The 22,304-nt window shown below is 44.8% G+C and overlaps 1 protein-coding gene across 1 annotated transcript; it reads right to left on the minus strand.

The window, feature by feature from the left end:
• Nucleotides 1-2,936: 2,936 nt before the first annotated feature.
• On the minus strand, nt 2,937-8,011 carry LOC105495170 (LINE1 type transposase domain containing 1). Its single transcript, XM_011764438.3, has 2 exons — nt 6,894-8,011; nt 2,937-4,749 (listed from the first exon to the last, which is right to left on the minus strand). Exons 1-2 carry the CDS (start codon nt 7,905-7,907, stop codon nt 3,109-3,111), a joined length of 2,655 nt encoding a protein of 884 aa, XP_011762740.2. The 5' UTR covers nt 7,908-8,011; the 3' UTR covers nt 2,937-3,108.
• Between the last annotated feature and the right edge of the window lie 14,293 nt (nt 8,012-22,304).

Here is a 22,304-nt window from a genome sequence, read left to right on the forward strand (position 1 = left end):
TCTCGTGCCTCAGCCTCCTGAGAAGCTGGGATTACAGGCACACACCACCACGCCTGGCTAATTTTTGTATTTTTAGGAAAAATGGGGTTTCACCATGTTGGCCAGGCTGGTCTCAAACTCCTGGCCTCCAATGATCCACCCTCCTCAGCCTCCCAAATTGCGGGGATTACAGGTGTGAGTCACCGTGCCCAGCGGAGCAAGGTCTGAATATATAGCCTAAGTTTCTCCCCATTTGCATGGTCTTCATTCACTGTCACAGTACTACACTCACATCAATTAAGAATACACTCACAAAATGATGTATTTTAGAAGAAACCCATGTCTCCAAGGATTTACATGACACATAGAGTAGGTGAACACTGGGAGGCAGGGGAAGAATGAGTGAGGGCTGAGGATAAAGGGGAAAATCAATAGAGGGACCCTGCCTAACGTTGATTGAGTAGCAGGGACAGAAGATTCTCAATTTTATCTACTCTCTGCACTGGAATTCTTTTCCTTTCCCTCAGCCTTGGAAAAAGGCAGCTTAATTACTATATTCAAATAAATCCCACAAGAAAAGACAAGTCTTGACTTTGTATAAATATTTCAAAGTGGTCAGGCAAGGTGGCTCACGCCTATAATCCCAGCACTGGGGGACGTTGAGGTGGGCTGATTGATCACTTGCGCCCAGGAGTTCAAGACCAGCCTGGGCAACATGGAGAAACTCCGTCTCTACAAAAAACACCAAAAAACTAGCTGGGCATGGTGGTGTGTGCCTGTGATTACAGCTATTTGGGAGGCTGAGGCAGGAGGATCACTTGAGCCTGGGAGGTTGACGCTGCAGTGAGCCCTGATGATTGTGCCACTGCACTCCAACCTTGGTGAGAGTGAGATCTTGTCTCAAAAATAAATGTCAATGTAAGCATCCAGGTTGAGGCTACTGCAGAGGTTCAGGCTTCTCTGTCTCTCAAACTGGCTGCTGCAAATAAATCAGTCAGCAGATTCCTGTGGTTTGGCCTCTTAAAATCTTCCAGCCACCAGTATCTCTGAAGCAACCGGCTATGAGTCTAGGGGACAGCAGTGTTTAGGAGGTGAATTGGGGTCATGACTACTGCATTTGTTTTGTAGGCCTGCCATCACAAAGTACCACAAGCTCAGTGACTTAAAATAAGAATGTGGCCAGGCGCGGTTGCCCACACCTGTAATCCCAGCACTTTGGGAGACTGAGGCGGGCAGATCACGAGGTTAGGAGATGGAGACCATCTTGGCTAACAAGGTGAAACCCTGTCTCTACTAAAAATACAAAAAATTAGCCAGGCGTGGTGGTGGGCGCCTGTAGTCCCAGCTACTCGGGAAGCTGAGGCAGGAGGATGGTGTGAACCCAGGAGTCGGAGCTTGCAGTGAGCCGAGATCGCGCCACTGCACTCCAGCCTGGGTGACAGAGCAACACTCCGTCTCAAAAGAAACAAACAAAAAAATAAGAATGTATTCCCTTGTGGTTCTGGAGGCTAGACATCCGAGATAAAGGTATTGGCAGGCTCATGCTCACACCAGAAGATCTAGGGAAGATTCCTTCCTTACCTCCTTTAGCTTCTAGTTGCTGAGAACACATGGTGTTCCTTGGCTTGTAGAAGCATCACTCCTCCAATATCTGCCTCATCTTTGCAGACAGGGATTATGGAATTATGGCCCATCATGCCTGGCCTGATTTTTTTTTTTTTTTTTTTTTGGTGAGATGAGTTTCACTTATTCTGTCTCCCAGGCTGGAGTACAGTGGCACAATTTTGGTTCACTGCAGCCTCCACTTCCCAGGTTCAAGCGGTTATCATGCCTCAGCCTCCCAAGTAGCTGCGATTACAGGTCCCCACCACCACATTCAAGTAATTTTTGTATTTTTAGTAGAGATGGGTTTTTACCATGTTGGCCAGGCTAGTCTCGAACTCCTGACCTCAGGTGATCTGCCCGCCTCGGCCTCCCAAAATACTGGGATTACAGGTGTGAGCCAGCTCACCCAGCCCGATTTTTATACCAGTTATGCCAAGATGCTACTGTTTGGGGGAGGGGGGAAAAAACAGGAATCTACTAAATTAGTCCTAGTAGCAGTCTAAATGATGAGATCACTCCCTCTCCTTAATTTCTTCACTAATCATCCATTGCAAATTTTTTTTTTTGAGATGGAGTATCGCTGTCACCAGGATGGAGTGCAGTGGTGCAAACTCCGCCTCCCAGGTTCAAGGGATTCTCCTGCCTCAGCCTCTCAAGTAGCTGGGACTACAGGCAAGCACCATCACACCCAGCTAACTTTGTATTTTTAGTAGAGACATGGTTTCACCATGTTGACCATGATGGTCTTGTTCTCGAGATATGCCTACCTCAGCCTTCCTAAGTGCTTGGGTTACAGGTGTGAGCCACAGCACCCAGCCGATTCATTTCATTCTTAAATAAACTGAAAACCTTATAGTGTCACGCTAGGGAAGAGATTTCATCTCTCCAGGAATGGGTTTACACAATAAAATGTAAAAGCTATTTATGTATGACAAAGTACTTCAGAAAATGTGTAATCGAAAATTTTTAAATAAGCAAACATAGCATACAGTATTCAAGGGAAAAAGATTTAAAATATTCAAATATCACATCATGACAAATGATACAAATTTGTGAAGTATCATTTCTTCCCTTTTTTTTTGTAGTTTCACCACATTGCCCAGGAGGCCTTGAACTCCTGTGCTTTTGTTACTGTCCCCTCCTGTTTTCCTACTACATTGATGGGTTGTCTTCACAGGTGTGACCCTCCCCCGATAGTATAGGAAGTTTACTCTTAGACAAGCTAGGACAATATAAGTTCTAAAAAGACTAGTCAACTGCAGTAGAGAGGTGGGTGGGGGAGGTAGAACAAGGAATTCTGTCTGACTGAACAATCAACTGAAATAACTCTACATTCAGACCAGCCTTTTTTAAACACACCCTTTATTAACATCTAGGTAAATCTGTAATATTCCTTGCTCCTCCATCCCCAAGTATGCTATTAGCTGTCCATTCTTCTGGATAGAAGTGTATTTTCCAGTTTTACTTGATTTTTGGATGTGTGCTGGGGGAGGAAAGCATATTGTTTCTAGCCACCCTAGAGTGCTAAAGCACATTATCTTCCAGTAATTCTCTCAAGGTGGGCATATGCGAAACATAATCTCTAAACTCTTCAACATCAAGAAATACCTTTGTTTTACCCCTAAAATCAAATGCCATTTTGGCTGGATATAGGATTCTAGGATTAAAGCCTTTTGCCAGCAGAACTTTAAAGACATTGCTCCATTTACTTCTAGCATCCAGTGTGTCCAGTGATAGGTCTGCCGTCAACCTGATTCTTGTTCCTTGGTAGGTTATTTCTCTTCTCTCTCTAGAAGCCCTTATTATTTTCTCTTTATCATTAGAATTCCAAAATTTTACCAAGATGTGTCTAGGAGTCAGTCTCTTTTCATCAATCTTACTAGGCACTCGGCAAGCACTGACAATCTCAAGACTTGAACCTTTCTTTAGTTCTGCAAAGTTTTCATCAATTATTTCCTTAATTATGTCCTCTGCCCCATTCTCGTTATTCTCTTTTTCTGGAATTCCTATCAAACGAATATTGCAACTTCTGGATCTATCCTCTATCTCTCTTTGCCTTTCTTTATTAATCATCTGTTTGGTCATTTGCACTGTATCCTTAGAGAATTCTTCAATTTGATCTTCTAGACTATCTATTCTTTCTTCAAGTATGTCCATTCTGCTACTTAGATCATCTACTGAATTTTTAATTTCCAAGACACTTGGATGGGAACTTTTCAGATTTCCAATCTCCTCTTTTATCTCTCTGATGCTATTAATCACACTACTTCTCAAGTTTTCTTCTGTTTCCTGTGTTAAGTCTGCTTCTTTAGATGTTAGTTCTTCTGTGTGCAGAGTTCTGTGTTTCTTTTCTTCTGTTTTCTTAAGTTTGGTGACTCCTGTTGAAATACTCAAATTTGTATGTGAATGCTTTTTATGCTCATCATAACCTATCTCTAGTGACTCTGAGGGAGAGGCCGAACATAAGGTCAGACAGGGTGTGCCAGTTCCTTGACTCGTGGGCACAGCTGCTTCCTGTTCCTCCTGGGTTTTGTGTACCGCCTGGTGTTTCACCAACTTTTTCTTCCCAGAGTCCCCAACCAAATAACTAAAGGGAATTTCTTTTTGTCTACATGAGGCTTCTTTTTTCTCAGGCAGGGAGGTAGTCTTTACCTTTCCTATTTCAGAGTCCTTTCCTTCCTCTTCCTCCTCTGGTTCAGAATCCTCTATGGAGTCAATGAAAATAGTTTCCATGCCATCACTGATTATCTCAACTTCATGCTTTGCATCTACCAAAGTATGACCCTGAAAGGTTGAGTCCTGTTCTGAAGTCTGTTCCTCCTCCTCCTCTGAGGCTTCTTCCTCCTCCAGCCCTGAGGCCTCTTCTTCTTCTTCCTCCTCCAGCCCTGAGGCCTCTTCCTCCTCCTCTTCCATCCCTGAGGCCTCTTCCTCCTCCATCCTTGAGGCCTCTTCCTCTTCCTCCAGCTCTGAGGTATCTTCTCTATCATCCTCCATCCCTGAGGCCTCTTCATCCAGCTCCTCTAGCTCAGAAAACTCTTCCTCTTGAGTCTCTAAGTTGTTCATCTCCTCTGGCTTAGCAACTTTCACTTCTTTAAGAAATAGAAAGCTCAATCCATCACTGGTCATTTCTCCAGCTCTATGCTTTGAGTCTATTAGGGTTTTACCCTAAAGTTAAACAAAGAAAAAGAAGAGTTATTTATTCAAATCATTTATTTTAAAGAATTAAAACTTCAATTCACTAATTTTAATATGGCTTCCATTCTGACAATGGGAACATATCTGAAAAACTGCTTAAATATTAATTGTTCTTGAAGGCCTAGGTCCCTAAACAAGTCAAGTTTCCCTAAGATCATCTCAAGATATTTGTCATTTCTTGTGTAATCTCGGAACAAATTATATGAGGTCATAACGTCTACTTTCTTCCTTCTAGATCCCGCAACATTTACTGCTGTGTATGTGACTGATTCTTAGTAATTACCTGTTTTAATGAATTGTCTGCTTATTACATATGAGTCCTATGGTAAATAGGCATTGTAATCTGGCTAAAGTTTACAATCTGCTTTAGGAAGATGATAAGCACACACAAACAAAAACGCCAAGCTCACATTTACCTTTCCCCACAGATAACAAAAAATTTAATACAAAAATTTAGAAAAAAAGACCCCAATTGCAGTTTACACTATAGCCTTATGACTTTAAAGACAAGCAGGCTTTGGTTAGGAATAAAACAGGCTCAGTTCAAAACTATTCAAACCCTGGCCCAATTGCCACATTTGCTACTAGTGCCTTACTTTTCCTTATAAAGCAGGGTCTAATGACAGTACCACCCCAGGATTGTTGTAATATAAAGTAAGCAAGGTACTGAGCTTCTGATGATGTCTGCAATATAAATGTTGGCTCCTAATATTCCTTGAAGCCCTTAGTCGGCCATTGAGCTTTTCAGTCTTCCCAAACCCACCAGGACAGGTTAGGTGCCTCATCTGTGTAAACACTAGAAGCAGCTAATTTCTGGAATTAAATACTGATTTTTAAATAATTTGTTGATTCAAGTGTACCTTCTCCTTCTGGATTCTCACTTTGCAGAGGTTACACTTGGAAATGTGGGAAAGGCAGAGGAGAAGCATTCATTTGGAAACATGTAAAAAATATTGGCTTACAAATCTAGACCTTGGCTGGGCATGGTGGCTCACACCTGTAATTCCAGCACTTTGGGAGGTCAAGGCATGTAGACTGCTTGAGCCCAGGAGTTTGAGACCAGCTTGGGCAACGTGGCAAAACCTTGTCTCTACAAAAAGTACAAAAATTAGCTGGGCGTGGTGGTGCATGCACGTGGTCCCAGCTATCGGGAGGCTGGAGTAGGAGGATCACTTGAGCCTGGGAGGTGGAGGGTGCAGTGAGCCCAGATTGAGCCACCGCACCCCCACCAGGGAAACAGAGCAAGACTTCATCTCCAAAAAAAAAAAAAAAAAAGCACCTTCCAGCACAGCAGCCATTGGAGAACAGCAGCCACAACTCTGTGTGACCCTAAGGCTTTGGGCCTCAGCAAGGGCAACAAGGTGATCAAGAACATGACCAAAAGCCCAGGTACAGCTGCTGCTCCAGCCATCTGACCAAACACACCAAGTTAGTGTGGGACATGATCTGAGAGGTGTGCTGCTTCGCCAGGTAGGAGCATCACACCATCCATGGTGTGATGGTGAGGGCCTGATGAAAGAGGCCAAGTTCATCAAGAAAAGGCTGAGGTCACACATCCACACCAAGAGGGAGAGGAGCTGAGCACCATCTTGGCCACCATGATTAAACCAGCTGCCAAGAACGACTGAGGCCCCCTTGCCCTCGGCACATAATAAAACCTTCACAGAAAAAAAAAGTGCCCTTTAAATCATTACTTTTAGTATTATGCTTTTACTTTTAAGGAATCATTTTTCTTTAATTGATTTATCTGGCCGGGCGCAGTGGCTCACACCTGTAATTCCAGCACGTCGGGTGGCCAACGTGGGTAAATCACCTGACGTCAGGAGTTTGGTTTGAGACCAGCCTCACCATCATGGAGAAACCCGTCTCTACTGAAAATACAAAATTATCTGGGCATGGTGGCACAAGCCTGTAATCCCAGCTACTCAGGAGGCTGAGACAGGAGAATCACTTGAACCTGGGAGGTGGGTTTGTGGTGAGCCAAGATCGGGCCATTGCACTCCTGCCTGGCCAACAAGAGTGAAACTCAAAGAAAAAAAAAATTGATTTATCCTTCAAAATAACCGTGCCAACTATTACATTTATACATAAGCTTTATCTATTTGTACGCTTACCCTTTTTTCTTGAGTTCCATATCTTCTTCCTCCTCCACTTATTTCTTCCTTTTGTGGGAGTACATCTTTCAATAATTCTTTCATAGAAGATTTTTGGCTGGCAAATTTTCTAAGGCTTTGCAGATCTGAAAATGTCTTTATTTCACCATCACATTTAAATGCCAATTTAACTTTGCACAGAAATTTAGGTTCAAAATCATATTCTCTCAGAATGTTGAAGACATCACTCCATTGCTTACTAATATTCAGCGTTGCTGATGAAAGGTTGGCAGCCAGGGTAAGTACTGCTCCTTCATCCATCAACACTTTTTCTTCTCTGGAGGCTTTTAAAATGTCCTCTTTATTCTTGAATTTCTGAAATTTTTTTTCCTCTCCCATGTCTTTGACAAATTCATCCTCCCCATCCTTCCTCCTCTCTCCTTCTGTAATGTCTAAATGGACATTGTGATTTTCATGTCTGTCATCTACATTGCATAAGGTTTCTTCCATACTTCCAAGGACTTTGTAACTTTGTGATTCATTCTGGGGTAATTTCTTACCTTCCTTCCTATTGTATTCATCAGCGTTGTCTAATTTCCTGCTCAGCTCATTTACTTCTTTGACTTTAAAGGTTAAATTCTCAATATCATCACCTACTTTAGAGTTTTCTCCTTCCGTTTTCCCTACCATCCCTGTTTTTTGTAATGCTAAATTGATTATTTGTTGAAACTCTGTCCTGCTACTGGAGTTCTCTGAATTCTTTACCTCAGGTATTGTAGTTTTTCCTCCTAAAATTGCCTTTAGGTCACTTTTAAGAGTTTCTCTCATCTCCTCAAACTTCAGGTCTTGAATTTCCATTAAGACCTTAAACTTATTCATAACAATTGCTGATACGTCCTTGCAGTTTACATCTAATACTGGAGCTATGTCCTTTTCAGTTTCTGTTAACTGCTTTCTTTTCATATAGGTGATATTTTCCTGTTTCTTTGCAAGTCTAGCAAATTTTGACTGTACACTACTAGATACATCAGACATTGTGGATATGTTGTCAAGACTGGATTCTGTTTTTAATTCCTGCAGAATGATTTTGTTCTTACAGGTCGGCTAGACCTCAGAAATTAAAAAATCTTAAAATATGTCAATCTGAAATACAAAGAAATGAAAAATTACTTACTGAAGAATTCTCTTGAGAAACTTTGTAAGAATATGAGCTTAGTTAAGAAAACTATGCTGGGTGCACTCCATAATAAATTAGTAAAAGGTTCACTAACAAAATGGGTATCTGTAAACTAAGACCAGAAAAAAATTAGAATTCATAATTTATAGATTATCATGAAAACTCCCTTTACATAAAGATTTGAATGCAATAAATTAACCAAAGAGCAGATAACTAAGAATGAAGCTGTCTGATTTGCCATACTATTAGCTTTGTTGTCTATGTTCTCTATAATGAGTAGATTAATTACAAGAAAATAGATGTTATTCTTTAAAAAATCAACATATGTATCATACCAAATCATCCAAGTCTCAGCTAACTTGAATGGAATCTTACAGAAAATTGAGAAACAGGTGTCCCTTTTGAACTGCAGAGATTATTAAGACTTTTTCTGAAAACCAGTTATCAAGTCAATTCAAAATTACTTTCTTGGCCAAGCATGGTGGCTCACGGGTGTAATCCCAGCACTTTTATAGAGGCTGAGGTGGGAGGATCACTTGACCCAAGGAATTCAAGACCAGCCTGGGCAACATAGGGAGGCCTTCTTTACAAAAAATATAAAAATTAGCTGGGCATAGTGACACACGCCTGTGGTCCCAACTACTTCGAAGGCTCAAGAGTTTCATTATGTTGGCCAGGCTGGCCTCAAACTCCTGACCTCGTGATCCGCCTCCCTCGGTCTCCCAAAGTGCTGGGATTACAAGCGTGAGCCACCGTGCCCAGCCAATATTGTTTTTTAGATTACAGGGCAATCTAGAAAGGGTTCCTTGGTGAAGGCAGGTGAATCACTTGAGCTTAAGAGATTGAGACCTGCCTAGATAACATGGTGAAACTCTGTCTCTACAAAAATATTAAAAAATTAGCCTGGTGTGGTGGTGTGCACCTGTAGTCCCAGCAATAACTGAGGATGAGGTAAGAGGATCACTTGAGCCTGAGGGAGGCAGAGGATGCAGTGAGCTGACACTGCGCCACTGCACTCCAGCCTGGGTGACAGTGTGAGACCCTGTCCCCTCCCCTTCAAAATAAGAATCATATAAGCAGCTAAAATGTCATTCATGTCAGGACAAAAGATATCTGCTGAGCACCCAACCAAGAATTTCAAGCAGGGCACGGTGTCACACTTGTAATCCTAGCACTCTGGGGGGTTGAGGTGGAGTGATTACTTGAGCCCAGAAGTTCAACATCAGCCTGCACAACATAGTGAGACTCTGTTTCTAAAAAATAATTGAAATTTTTCATTGCAATAAAAACTGAACCAGGAAAAATAATAGCATAAAATTAAAAGATAAATTAAATTTAAAACTTCTATGTTTAATGTTTAAATACTAAAGGTTAAAGTTATTTAAATTTTAAAATGACTAATCAGTCAAACTAATGGAGAAACTTAAAATACTAAATCAAAATGATAATTACCTATCAAAACTTGGGGAATGTAGCTGAAGTGGTGCTTTGAGGAAAATGTATCGACTTAAAATGTTAGAATTTTCTAGAAAAGAATAAAAATTAAAGTTAAATTATCAGATTAAGGGCAAAATCTACCCAAGAAACCAAGAGATGTGCACAAATCAAAGAAATGAAAAACAGAAATTTATACAGAATTAACAAAACCAAAATACAAATAAGGAACACTATGAACAAAAAGGGGGCACAACTACAGATAAAGCATGGTTGAAAAATGGGAGCACCATTCAACTTTCATAATTAAATCAGAAAATTTAGAAGCGACTATTATCATAGTTGTGCCCCAACTCTTCTAGAGAATAGTGAAAAAAGGTCAGGCACAGCGGCTCACATCTAGAATCCCAGCACTTTGGGAGGCCAAGGCAGGTGGATCACCTGAAGTCAGGACTTCGAGACCAGCCTGGCCAACATGGCGAAACCTCATCTCTACTAAAAATACAAAAATTAGCAGAGGCTAGGCGCCATGGCTTACGCCTGTAATCCCAACACTCTGGGAAGCTGAGGCAGGCAGATCACAAGGTCAGAAGATAGAGACCATCCTGGCTAATACGGTGAAACCCCATCTTTACTAAAAATATAAACAAAAAATTAGCTGGGCATGGTGGCGGGCACTTGTAGTCCCAGCTACTTGGGAGGCTGAGGCAGGAGAACGGCATGAACCTGGGAGGCAGAGCTCGCAGTGAGCCTAGATGATGCCACTCCATTCTGGCCTGAGCGTCAGAGCGAGACTCCATCTCAAAAGAAAAAACAAAAACAAAAACAAAAATTAGCCAGACTTGGTGGCACGCACCTGTAGTCCCAGCTACTCAGGAGGCTGAGGCATAAGAACTGCTTGAACCCGGGAGGTGGAGGTTGCAGTGAGCCAAGATCACGCCACCATACTGTGCGATAGAGTGAGACCCTGTCTCAAAAAAAATAGAGTAGAATGATGGTTACCAGTGGCTGGGCAGGGTAGTAGGTGGATGGGTGCAGGGAATACGGATGGCTAATGGGTACAAAAATGATCTAGTATTTGGTAGCACAACAGGGTACCTACACTCAACAATAGCTTATTGTATACATAAAGAGAATAATTGGAATGTTTTTAACAAGAAATGATAAATGTTTGAGGCGGTGGATAGGATACCCCCATTTACCCTGATGTGATTATTACACATTGCATGTCTGTATGAAAATAAATAAATACATCTACTATGTAACCATAAAAATTTAAAACAGGCCGGGCGCAGTGGCTCAAGCCTGTAATCCCAGCACTTTGGGAGGCCGAGGCGGGCGGATCACAAGGTCAGGAGATCGAGACCACAGTGAAACCCCATCTCTACTAAAAAAAAATACAAAAAAAAAAAATTAGCCGGGCGCGGTGGCGGGCGCCTGTAGTCCCAGCTACTCAGGAGGCTGAGGCAGGAGAATGGCGGGAACCCGGGAGGCGGAGCTTGCAGTGAGCCGAGATCGCGCCACTGCACTCCAGCCTGGGCAACAGCGTGAGACTCCGCCTCAAAAAAAAAAAAAAAAAAAAAAAAAATTTAAAACAGGCCAAGCGCAGTGGCTCACACCTGTAATCCCAGCACTTTGGGTGGCTAAGGTGATTGCTTGAGCCCAGGAGTTTCAGCAGCCTCAGCAATATAGTGAGACCTCATCTCTAGTTTTTTTAAAAAAACAAATTATGCCAGGTGAGGTGGCTCATACCTGTAATCCCAGCACTTTGGGAGGCTGAGGTGGGCGGATCACCTGAGGTCAGCAGTTCGTGACTAGCCTGGCCAACACGGTGAAACGCCATCTTTACTAAAAATACAAATTTAGCTGAGCGTGGTGGTGGGTTCCTGTAGTCCCAGCTGCTTGGGAAGCTGAGGCAGGGGAATCAGTTGAAGCCAGGAGGTGGAGGTTGCAGTGAGCTGAGATTGTGTGGTTGCACTCCAGCCTGTGTGACAAGAGCAAGAGACCAAGACACTGTCTCAAAAAATAAAAAAAAAATTCAACCCAGGATGTGGAAGTTGCAATGAGCCCAGCTCATGCCTCTGGGCTACATACAGAGTGAGCCTCTGTCTCAAAAAAAATAAAAAATAAAAAATTATAAATGAACAGCTAAAAGAAAAAAAAAGCATGATAGTTATAAAAAATTGTTTTAAAAACATGGTACTTATCTATCACAAAATAACTTCCAAAATATGAGCAACAGGAGGTAAGGGGGACAAATGTATACAGAAAATCTTGATTACACCAGAGAAAAGGTTAAAAGAAGAAACATGTAAATGATTACTAAAAAAGAGAAGGAATCAGTATTAGTTACACACTTAATCCCCTTTTTTTGAGATGAGGTTTCACTCTTGTTGCCAAGGCTAGAGTGCAATGGCGTGATCTTGGCTCACCGCAACCTCCGCCTCCCAGGTTCAAGATTCTCGTGCCTCAGTCTCCCAAGTAGCTGGGATTACAGGCATGCGCCACCACGCCCAGCTAATTTTGTACTTTTAGTAGAGACGAGGTTTTTCCATGTTGGTTAGGCTGGTCTCAAACCCCCGACCTCAGGTGATCCGCCCACCTAGGCCTCCCAAAGTGCTGGGATTACAGGTGTGAGCCACCTCACCCAGCCTCATCCTCTTAATTAAGTAAATTTAAAAAACCAAGCAACAGTAGTATCTGAATCTAATCAAGGACTGAGAAAGCAACCGAGTAGTCCACAGGACAGGTCTGTAGGAACTTATACAGGACTTCAACAGGAATAAAGGGGCCCACTCTCATTCAGAAGACTAAGGGAATTCACTAGATGCAGTGTATGCTCCCCCTATTTTGGATCTCTATTTGAATGAATCAACTATAAAATGCAGGGAGTATTGAATATGGACTGATTATTAAATGATATTGAGGAATATATATTTTATTAACTGTAACAATACTGTATTTAGTTAAGAAAGTGTCCTTATTTTATAAAAACTACATACTGAAGTTTTTACAGGTGAAATGGTATGATGTCTGGGATTTACTTTAAAACACAGCAAACAAATAAATAAGAAAAAAGGGAGATTAAGCAAATGGGGAAAAATACTTGTTTTTGAATCTGGATGATGAGTTCTTTCACTGATGTTTGAAAATGCTACTGGCCGGGCGTGGTGGCTCACGCCTGTAATCCCAGCACTTTGGGAGGCCGAGGTGGGTGGAACACGAGGTCGGGAGATTGAGACCATCCTGGCTAACATGGTGAAACCCCGTCTCCACTAAAAAAATACAAAAAATTAGCTGGGCGCGGTGGCGGGCGCATATAGTCCCAGCTACTTGGGAGACTGAGGCAGGAGAATGGCATGAACCTGGGAGGTGGAGCTTGCAGTGAGCCCAGATGTCGCCACTGCACTCCAGCCTGGGCGACAGAGCCAAAAAAAAAAAAAAAAGGAAAGAAAATGCTCCAATGCTTTTTTTTTTTTTTTTTTTTGACGCAGGGTCTCACTCGCTGAGGTTGGAATGCATATGGCACCGGGCCTGGCCTGATAATGCTTCTAAATTTTTTTTCAAACTGAAAATCCTTAAGGAAAACCACTGAGCTCTCCCTGGTGAAACAGACTTCTACTTGACTTGCCAAGATGAAACAGAAAGCTGAAAACAAGGGTAACATGTTCACATGCAGACAAATTCTTTTGATAACAATTGTGCCTTTATTGTGTCCAATAAACGCTACAATAAGTGAACTTGAGGCCGGTTGCGGTGGCTTATGCCTGTAATCCCAACACTTTGGGAGGTTGAGGAGGGCAGATGACCTGAGGTCAGGAGTTCCAGACCAGCCTGGCCAACATGGTGACTAGCCTGGCCAACATGGTGAAACCCTGTCTCTACTAAGAATACAAAAATTAGCTGGGCATGATGGCGGGCGTCTGTAATCCCAGCTACTCCAGAGGCTGAGACAGGACAATCACTCGACCCTGGGAGGCAGAGGTTGAATTAGGGTTAATGCCACTGCACTACAGCCTAGGCAACAGAGCGAGCAAGACTCCATCTCAAAAAAAAAACTAAAACTAAAACTAAAATAAAATTGATAAACTAAAACAAATTAGAAAACAATGTCCTTAAAAGAGAAGGATTGAACAAATGATGGTTTATGTACACAATGCGATTATATATAATAGATATATATAAGTATATATAATACATTAATTTATAAAATATACATTATAATATACATTATGGCCAGGCACAGTGGCTCACATATGTTAATTCTAGCACTTTGGGAGGCCAAGGTGGGTGGATCACCTGAGGTCAGGAGTTCGAGACCAGCCTGGCCAAAATGAAATCCCGTCTCTACTAAAAATACAAAAATTAGCCATGCGTGGTGGTGGGCGCCTGTCATCCCAGCTACTTGGGAGGTTGAGGCAGGACAATTGCTTGAATGCCGGAGGTGGAGGTTGCAGTGAGCTGAGACCACACCATTGCACTCCAGCCTGGGCAACAAGTGTGAAACTCCATTTCAAATAATAATAATATACATTATGTTATATATACACACCATATGTTATGATATATATACTCTATATGGTGCATACAATATGTTTAATGTACGTATAAAAATTATACTTTACCTAATAGAGTATATTAGAATCATACACATTGGTTAAGGATGTCTTTGGTACGTTAGAAGGAAAAAAACGGTGCAGAAAATATACAGAGTACAATCCCATTCTTAAACACATATACAAAAACCGTATGTACAGTAAACACAAAAAGATTGGTCAATTATATTAGTCAGGAGAATGCATATCAAAACACATTCCAGTGTTTGAACATCCTGATTACAGCCAGTGCAGGGGCAAATATCCACTCTGGTCACATTCATAGTGACCCTGGGGATTTTTAGACCTTTTCAGTAATTAATCTGGCCGGTGCCCTATTATGTAACACTACCTTTTTTGGGTAATGTGTTTTCCAAGAGTCACTCTATAGTACATGATAGGTGCAATGAGAAACCGGAAATTAATTAACCTTTTTTTTTTTTTTTTTTTTTTTTTTGAGACGGAGTCTCACGCTGTTGCCCAGGCTGGAGTGCAGTGGCGCGATCTCGGCTCACTGCAAGCTCTGCCTCCCGGGTTCCCGCCATTCTCCTGCCTCAGCCTCCTGAGTAGCTGGGACTACAGGCGCCCGCCACCTCGCCCGGCTAGTTTTTTGTATTTTTAGTAGAGACGGGGTTTCACTGTGGTCTCGATCTCCTGACCTTGTGATCCGCCCGCCTCGGCCTCCCAAAGCGCTGGGATTACAGGCTTGAGCCACCGCGCCCGGCCCTAATTAACTTTTTAAAAAGAGACAGGGTCTTGCCATGTTGCCCAGGCTACACTCAAACTCCTTTCTCAGCCTCCTGAGTAGCTGGGAATACAAGCACACACCACCATGCCTGGCTTAAAACTGAAAATTACAGCCCGGTGCAGTGGGATTTATTATTTGTCATTAACTGTATCAAATGCTACTTTTTTTTTCCTTTTTTTTGAGACAGAGTCTCACTCTGTCGACTAGGCTGGAGTACAGTGGCACAATCTCGGCTTACTGCAAACCCTACCTCCCGGGTTCAAGCGATTCTTCCACCTCAGCCTCCTGGGTTGAGGACTACAGGCACACGCCAGCATGCCCAGCTAAGTTCTGTATTTTTAGTAGAGACTGGGGTTTCACCGTGTTGGCCAGGCTGGTTTCAAACTCCTGACCTCAGGTGATCCACCCGCCTAGGCCTCCCTAAGTGCTGAGATTACAAGCATTACTGCTCCTGGCCTCAAATGCTGAAGGCTAAATTATAATTAGCGTTTAATGACAATAAATATACGTGACCTTTTTCACATCCAAGATATCACATACTCTGAATTCTAGCCAGGCACTACCCAGGCACTCTGGGTTCAGAATCCCTGATCAAGAAGAAAGCAGAGGCTGGTACAAATTTAGCAAATTTTGCCTCAGGGCTGGATGGTAGCCATCAAAAGGGCTCAGGGACCAGGCGTCCTGGCTTCTGCCTGCAGTCTGAGCTACTTGGGGGGCTGAGGTGGGGGGATTACTTGAGCCCAGGAGTTCAAGGTTACTGTGAGCTAGGATTGCATCACTGCACTCCAGCTTGGGAGGCAGAGCAAGACCCTGTCAGAAAAAAAAAAAAAAAAGAAAAAGAAAGTGATTAGGGAGACTTGGGAGATTTTCATCAGTGTACTCACAAGTTCTGCTTTATATTTTAAGGAGGTTACTCCAAAAGTATGCAATATAGAACACGGTTGGGAAGGCAAAAAATGTTTAGCACTTCCCTCAAGGGACTGGGGGTTGGGAGGGAGAATAAACTTTTCCTTTAATTTTAGGGATGGAAAAAAGCTTGCTGATTTGCATTGCCTTGGCTTGTGACTGCCATCTTTTCATATGTTTATCTGCTTGCATTTCCTTTGTGGTGAATTACCTTTTCAACACTGGCAGCCTGTTACTGGGGGGTTGGTGTGTGGGTTTTTCTGAATTTGCTGGGGGATTATGGACTTCTCTTTTATTTTTTCTTTCTTTTATATAAGAAAAATTAATATTCCCTCACCTCAGTCTCTATAATCTGACCTCTGAGGCCACCCAAAGTTTGGTGTGGTATCTCTCACAATGTACAGGTGACTTTTCTTTTGTGTTTTCGCTTTTTTTTTTTTTTTTTTGAGGTCTCACTCTCACCCAGCGTGACAAGCAGTGGCATGATCACTGTTCGCTGCAGTCACAAACTCCTGGGACCAAGTGATCCTCTCACCTCAGTCTTATCCTAAGGAGCTGGTATTACAGGCATGCCACCATACCAAGCTAAAGTGCCTGATTTTTATGGGTGCATAGGAGGACAATAAAGGAGAATGCCAACTTCGAATTCTAGTTGGTATGTCTCTTTCCTTAGGTCAGGGGACATTTAATTTTTTTTTAATAGCTTTATACTTTTAACATTATTTTTCTTTTTCAATAGGCCATTTGTAATCTTCCAGTTACATGTGCACACCTCACTTTTCTATGTGTGACATGCCATATTTTGAACATATTGAACATATTTTGGTTCAGTAAGTAATTCCCTCAGCAGTGGGCATTCAAGTAATTTACAGGGTTTTGTTTTGTTTTTGAGATGGAGTCTCAGTGTCACCCAGGCTGGAGTGCAGTGGCACAATCTCAGCTCACTGCAACCCCCGCTTCCCAGGTTCAAGCGATTCTCCTGCCTCAGCCTCCCAAGTAGCTGGGACTACAGGAGCGTGCCACCACGCCCGGCTAATTTTTGTATTTTTTAGTAGAGATGGGGTTTCGCCATGTTGGCCAGACTGGTCTCGAACTCCAGACCTTAAGTGATCTGCCCTCCTCAACCTCCCAAAGTGCTGGGATTACCGGTGTGAGCCACCACGCAGGTCCTACCCTTTAATCTTAAGTAGTGAGTGCAAAACTTGCAACAACTGTTATGTGAAATAAAACGTGGTTTCTAGTGATTACGAAACTGTGGGTTCTGCTAATAGCACCAGACTGCAAAAGGGTCCTAATCCACACTATAGTTAGGACTCATTTCTTTATCAGACCCAAGGTCACTTCCCCTGTTTCACTCTAAAATACCCCTCCCCAGTCCAGGCGTGGTGGCTCACGCCGGTAATCCCATCACTTGGTGAGATGGAGGTGGAAGGATCACCTGAGGTCAAGAGCTCGAGACCACACTGGCTGAAATGGCGAAACCCCGTCTCTACTAAAAACACAAAAATTAGCCGGGCATAGTGGCAGGCGCCTGTAATCCCAGCTACTTGGGAGGCTGAGGGAGGAGAATCGCTTGAACCCAGGAGGCGGAGGTTGCAGTGAGCGGAGATGGCACCATTGCACTCCAGCCCGGGAGACAAGAGCGAAACTCCGTCTCAAAAAATAAAATACCCCACCGGTTGGCCGGGCGCGGTGGCTCACGCCTGTAATTCCAGCACTTTGGGAGGCGGAGACGGGCAGATCACGAGGTCGGGAAATCGAGACCACCCTGGCTAACACGGTGAAACCCCGTCTCTACTAAAAATACAAAAATTAGCCAGGCGCCTGTAGTCCCGCCTGTAGTCCCGGCTGCTCGGGAGGCTGAGGCAGGAGAATGGCGTGAACCCGGGAGGCGGAGCTTGCAGTGAGCGAAGACCACGCCACTGCACTCCAGCCTGGGTGACAGAGCGAGACTCCGTCTCAAAACAAAAAACAAAAAACAAAAAACCCCACCGGCACACATACCCGCCACTAATCCTGCCCCGAATCCACTAAACTACCTACCAAGTCTCAGCAGTTCATCCACCTCTGTACCTTCCCGGGGAAGACGAACTCTCTGCAAAGCAGGACTTGGGTCTACTGGAAGCTGTGCCTTGGTGCCTAGAATTCAAGTTCATAACACCAAATTTTAAGGTTTATTTAATGTAGAAAATCACCTCATATTGTAGACAGGAAAAAAAAGCACTTCTCTATGCACGTGTTTGCTTAAAAAGGCACACAAGTCATTAGCAGAGTCTGGGGTGCAAGTCGGGAGAGGGCTGCAGGGAAGGGGAGGACCCAGAGGTGAATCTGAGGAGGACAGGGAGGGGCTGGAGAAAATGGTTTCTTCTTTGTGAGAGTTGGGGGTCCATTATGGAAGACACGCTTTCCTTTTGCAATTTGAACAAGAATGAAATTTGCCTAACAATTGGAGGAAATTGAAGAAAATGCAGAAGTTATTACTTCCAAATCAATTTTTCCAGTCACATAATAAAACACTTTTTGTTTTTTTGAGACGGAGTTTCGCTCTGCTGCCCAGGCTGCAGTGCAGTGGCCCGATCTCGGCTCACTACAACCTCCGCCTCCCCGGTTCAAGCGATTCTCATGCCTCAGCCTCCCGAGTAGCTGGGAATGTTACAGGCGCGAGCCACCACACCCGGCTAATTTTTTATTTTTAGTAGAGACGGGGTTTCCCCATGTTGGCCAGGATGGTCTCGATCTCCCGACCTCGTGATTCGCCTGCCTCGGCCTCCGAAAGTGTTGGAATAACAGGCGTGAGCCACCGCGCCCGGCTTCCATCTTTTTTTTTTTTTTTTTTGAGACGGAGTTTCGCCCTTGTTGCCCAGGCTGCAGTGCAATGGCGCGATCTTGGCTCAGTGCAACCTCCGCCTCTCGGGTTCAAGCGATTCTCTTGCCTCAGCCTCCCAAGTAGCTGGAATTAAAGCATGCGCCATCATGCCCGGCTAATTTTGTACTTCTAGTAGAGACGGGGTTCTCCATGTTGGTTAGGCTGGTCTCAAACTCCCGACCGCCGCCCGCCTCGGCCTCCCAAAGTGCTGGGATTACAGGCGTGAGCCACCGCTTCCGCCCCCTCCATCCTTTTTTTTTAAAGCTAGGACTTGTCAAACACCACCTCATTTTCTTGACTTCATTTTTTCTTTACAGAACTACTTTAATGTTTCCAATTTGGGGGTAAAGTCTTAGGATACTTTTTTTCCTCACTTCGCCACGGAAGGTAAGGGAAAGAGCAGGGAGTAAAGTGAGGCGGCCAACTGCCTGCCCCATCCCGGGCCCCACGCACCCGGGCCAGCCTTACCCGGGGCACCCCTGGACCCACGCACCCGGATCAGCCCTGCCTAGGGCACCTCGGGCCCCTCGCGCCTGAACCGGCCTTACCCGGGGCACCCCGGAGCCCACGCGCCTGGACCAGCTTTACCCGGGGCGCCCTGGATCCCACGCGCCTGGACCAGCCTTACCCGGGGCACCCAGGGCCCCAAACACCCGGGGGAGCCTTACCTGGCGGAAAAGGACGCCTGGACGACTGACGCGAACAAAGTGAGGATGGAGGTTTTTAATTAAGGACTGAGGGGACTCAGGATCTCTCGGCTGGCTCCTCCCCTCCTAGTGTGTCCAACCCCCTCTGTCTACATACCCTCGCCTCCTCCCCGGAAATCACATTCTGCCCTAAGCAATTGCTGACTTCCATCGCTGCCTCCCGACTGAGCCCAATTCCTTCTGTCTCCACCGAGCCTTCGCTTGAACGAGCCCCACCCCTCAGACCCGACTTCAGACTGAAATCTGAATAAAGGCACCTCTAAAGCGCCTCATCACCCAGGCGTGAATCCCAAGGTCACCTCATTCCTTTTCTTCAACCTTCGCAGTTAATCCATTCCTGAGTCCTTCAATTTGCCCGCTTTTCTCCATCTCCACAGCTCCAGCCCAGTGCAAGCCCCATTGTCTCTCATCTGAATCACTGAAAACACCTCCAACTGCTCCCTGGTCTCTCCCGCGACCCCTCTGCAATCCTCCTCCCCCTCCAATACCTTTCAGTGGCTTCCTGTTTCGGTTGAATTTCTACCTCCTCATTCTATCCTGACTGCCCCTTCAACATTGTCTTAGCACTACTCTCCTCACAACAGAAACACGGTCTCTTTCTGTTCCTCAGAAAACAGAACTTCCTGCCTCAGGGCCCTTGCACTGGCTGTTTCCTCCGCGAGTTTTTGTTTGTTTGTTTGTTTTTGAGACAGAGTCTTTCTCTTGTCGCCACAGCGCTGGAGTAGTGCAGTGGCGCGATCTGGGCTCACTGCAACCCCCGCCTCCTGGGTTCAAGCAGTTCTCCTGCCTCAGCCTCCCGAGTAGCTGGGATTACAGGAGCACGCCACCACGCCCAGCTAATTTTTTATTTTTTATTTTTTTCTTTTTGAGACAGAGTCTTGCTCTGTCACCAGGCTGGAGTGCAGTGGCGTAATCTGGGCTCACTGCAACCTCCGCCTCCTGGGTTCGAGTGATTATCTTGCCTCAGCCTCCTGAGTAGCTGGGATTACAGGCGCGAGCCACCACGCCCGGCTCATTTTTGTATTTTTAGTAGAGATGGGGTTCCACCATGTTGACCAGGCTGGTCTCGAACTCCGACCTCGTGATCCACCTGCCTCAGCCTCCAAAGTGCTGGGATTACAGGCGTGAGCCACCGCGCCCATCCACCTCTTTGAGTTATTTTCTCAGTTCTTTCAATATGGCTTCTGTTCATCCTCAGGTCTCAGGTCCAATGTTAACTCCTCTAACAGGTCTCCCAGACTACCCTTTCTACAGGAGCCAAACTCCCCACATACCAATACTCTTTTTTGTTTCATTTTGTTTCTTGAGACAGTGTCTTGCTCTGTAATAGAGACTCAAAATTTCTGTTGGACTCCCCAGGCCTGACTTGCCAGGCTCACATGGAACTTGACTTGCCCAGCATCATGCAGCTAATAAGCAGAGAAGCCTCAATATCTGGTAGTTCAGTCAATACACAGCACATGAATAAACACAGAATTTTGTCTTTTGTTTTTTATTTTTAGTTTATTTGCTTTTTGAGACGTAGTCTTGCTCTGTCGTCCAGGCTGGAGTGCAATGGCACAATCTCGGCTCACTGCAACCTCCGCCTCCCCGGTTCAAGCAATTCTCCTGCCTCAGCCTCCCGAGTAGCTGAGACTACAGGCATGCGCCACCACACCCGGCTAATTTTTGTATTTTTAGTAGAGGCGGGGTTTCACCATGTTGGCCAGGCTGCTCTGGAACTCCTGACCTTGTGATCTACCTCCCTCAGCCTCCCAAAGTGCAGGGATTACAGGCGTGAGCTACCACGCCTGGCCTTGTCTTTTGTTTTTAATCCCTTATTTCTTCTTACTGCCTATAATCCCAGCACTTTGGGAGGATGAGGTGGAAGGATCACTTGTTCATAGTTTGAAACAACAACAGCCCTTTCCCAGAACAAACCCTGGGGATTTAGACTGCTTGTGCAGGACTAACAAATTAGCCACAGGGGCCGGGCGCGGTGGCTCAAGCCTGTAATCCCAGCACTTTGGGAGGCCGAGACGGACGGATCACGAGGTCAGGAGATCGAGACCATCCTGGCTAACACGGTGAAACCCCGTCTCTACTAAAAAATACAAAAAACTAGCCGGGCGAGGTGGCGGGCGCCTGTAGTCCCAGCTACTCGGGAGGCTGAGGCAGGAGAATGGTCTAAACCCGGGAGGCGGAGCTTGCAGTGAGCTGAGATCTGGCCACTGCACCCCAGCCTGGGTGACAGAGCAAGACTCTGTCTCAAAAAAAAAAAAAAAAAAAAAAAAAAACAAATTAGCCACAGGATTAGAAATTATGGTTTAGGAATCATGCAGCTGGAGGCTACAAGACTCTGACTCTCCTCAGATTGCTTCTGGGGATAAAAACACTACTGTAAAACCTAAGACCAGGGAGATATTTCACAGATATTTTGCAGATCCTGCACTTGATGGATCAGCTGGTACCACCCAGATCAATAAACTGGCTCACCTGATATTGGTGAGTCAATTCCCCACCCAGGAATTGACTCAGCACAAGAAGACAGTTTTGACTCTCTATGATTTCATCTCTGACCTGACCAATCAGCACTCCTGGCTCACTGGCTTCCCCCCTTCCACCAAGTTGTCCTTAAAAACTCTGATCTCTGGCCGGGCACGGTGGCTCAAGCCTGTAATCCCAGCACTTTGGGAGGCCGAGGCGGGCGGATCACAAGGTCAGGAGATCGAGACCATCCTGGCTAACACGGTGAAACCCCGTCTCTACTAAAAAATACAAAAAACTAGCCGGGCGAGGTGGCGGGCGCCTGTAGTCCCAGCTACTCGGGAGGCTGAGGCGGGAGAATGGCGTGAACCCGGGAGGCGGAGGCTGCAGTGAGCTGAGATCCGGCCACTGCACTCCAGCCTGGGTGACAGAGCAAGACTCCGTCTCAAAAAAAAAAAAAAAAAAAAAAACTCTGATCTCTGAATGCTTCGGGAGATTGATCTGAGTAATAAAACTCCGGTCTCCCACACAGC

The sequence above is a fragment of the Macaca nemestrina genome, chromosome 1, assembly GCF_043159975.1.
Source record: "Macaca nemestrina isolate mMacNem1 chromosome 1, mMacNem.hap1, whole genome shotgun sequence".
NCBI classification, from domain to species: domain Eukaryota; kingdom Metazoa; phylum Chordata; class Mammalia; order Primates; family Cercopithecidae; genus Macaca; species Macaca nemestrina.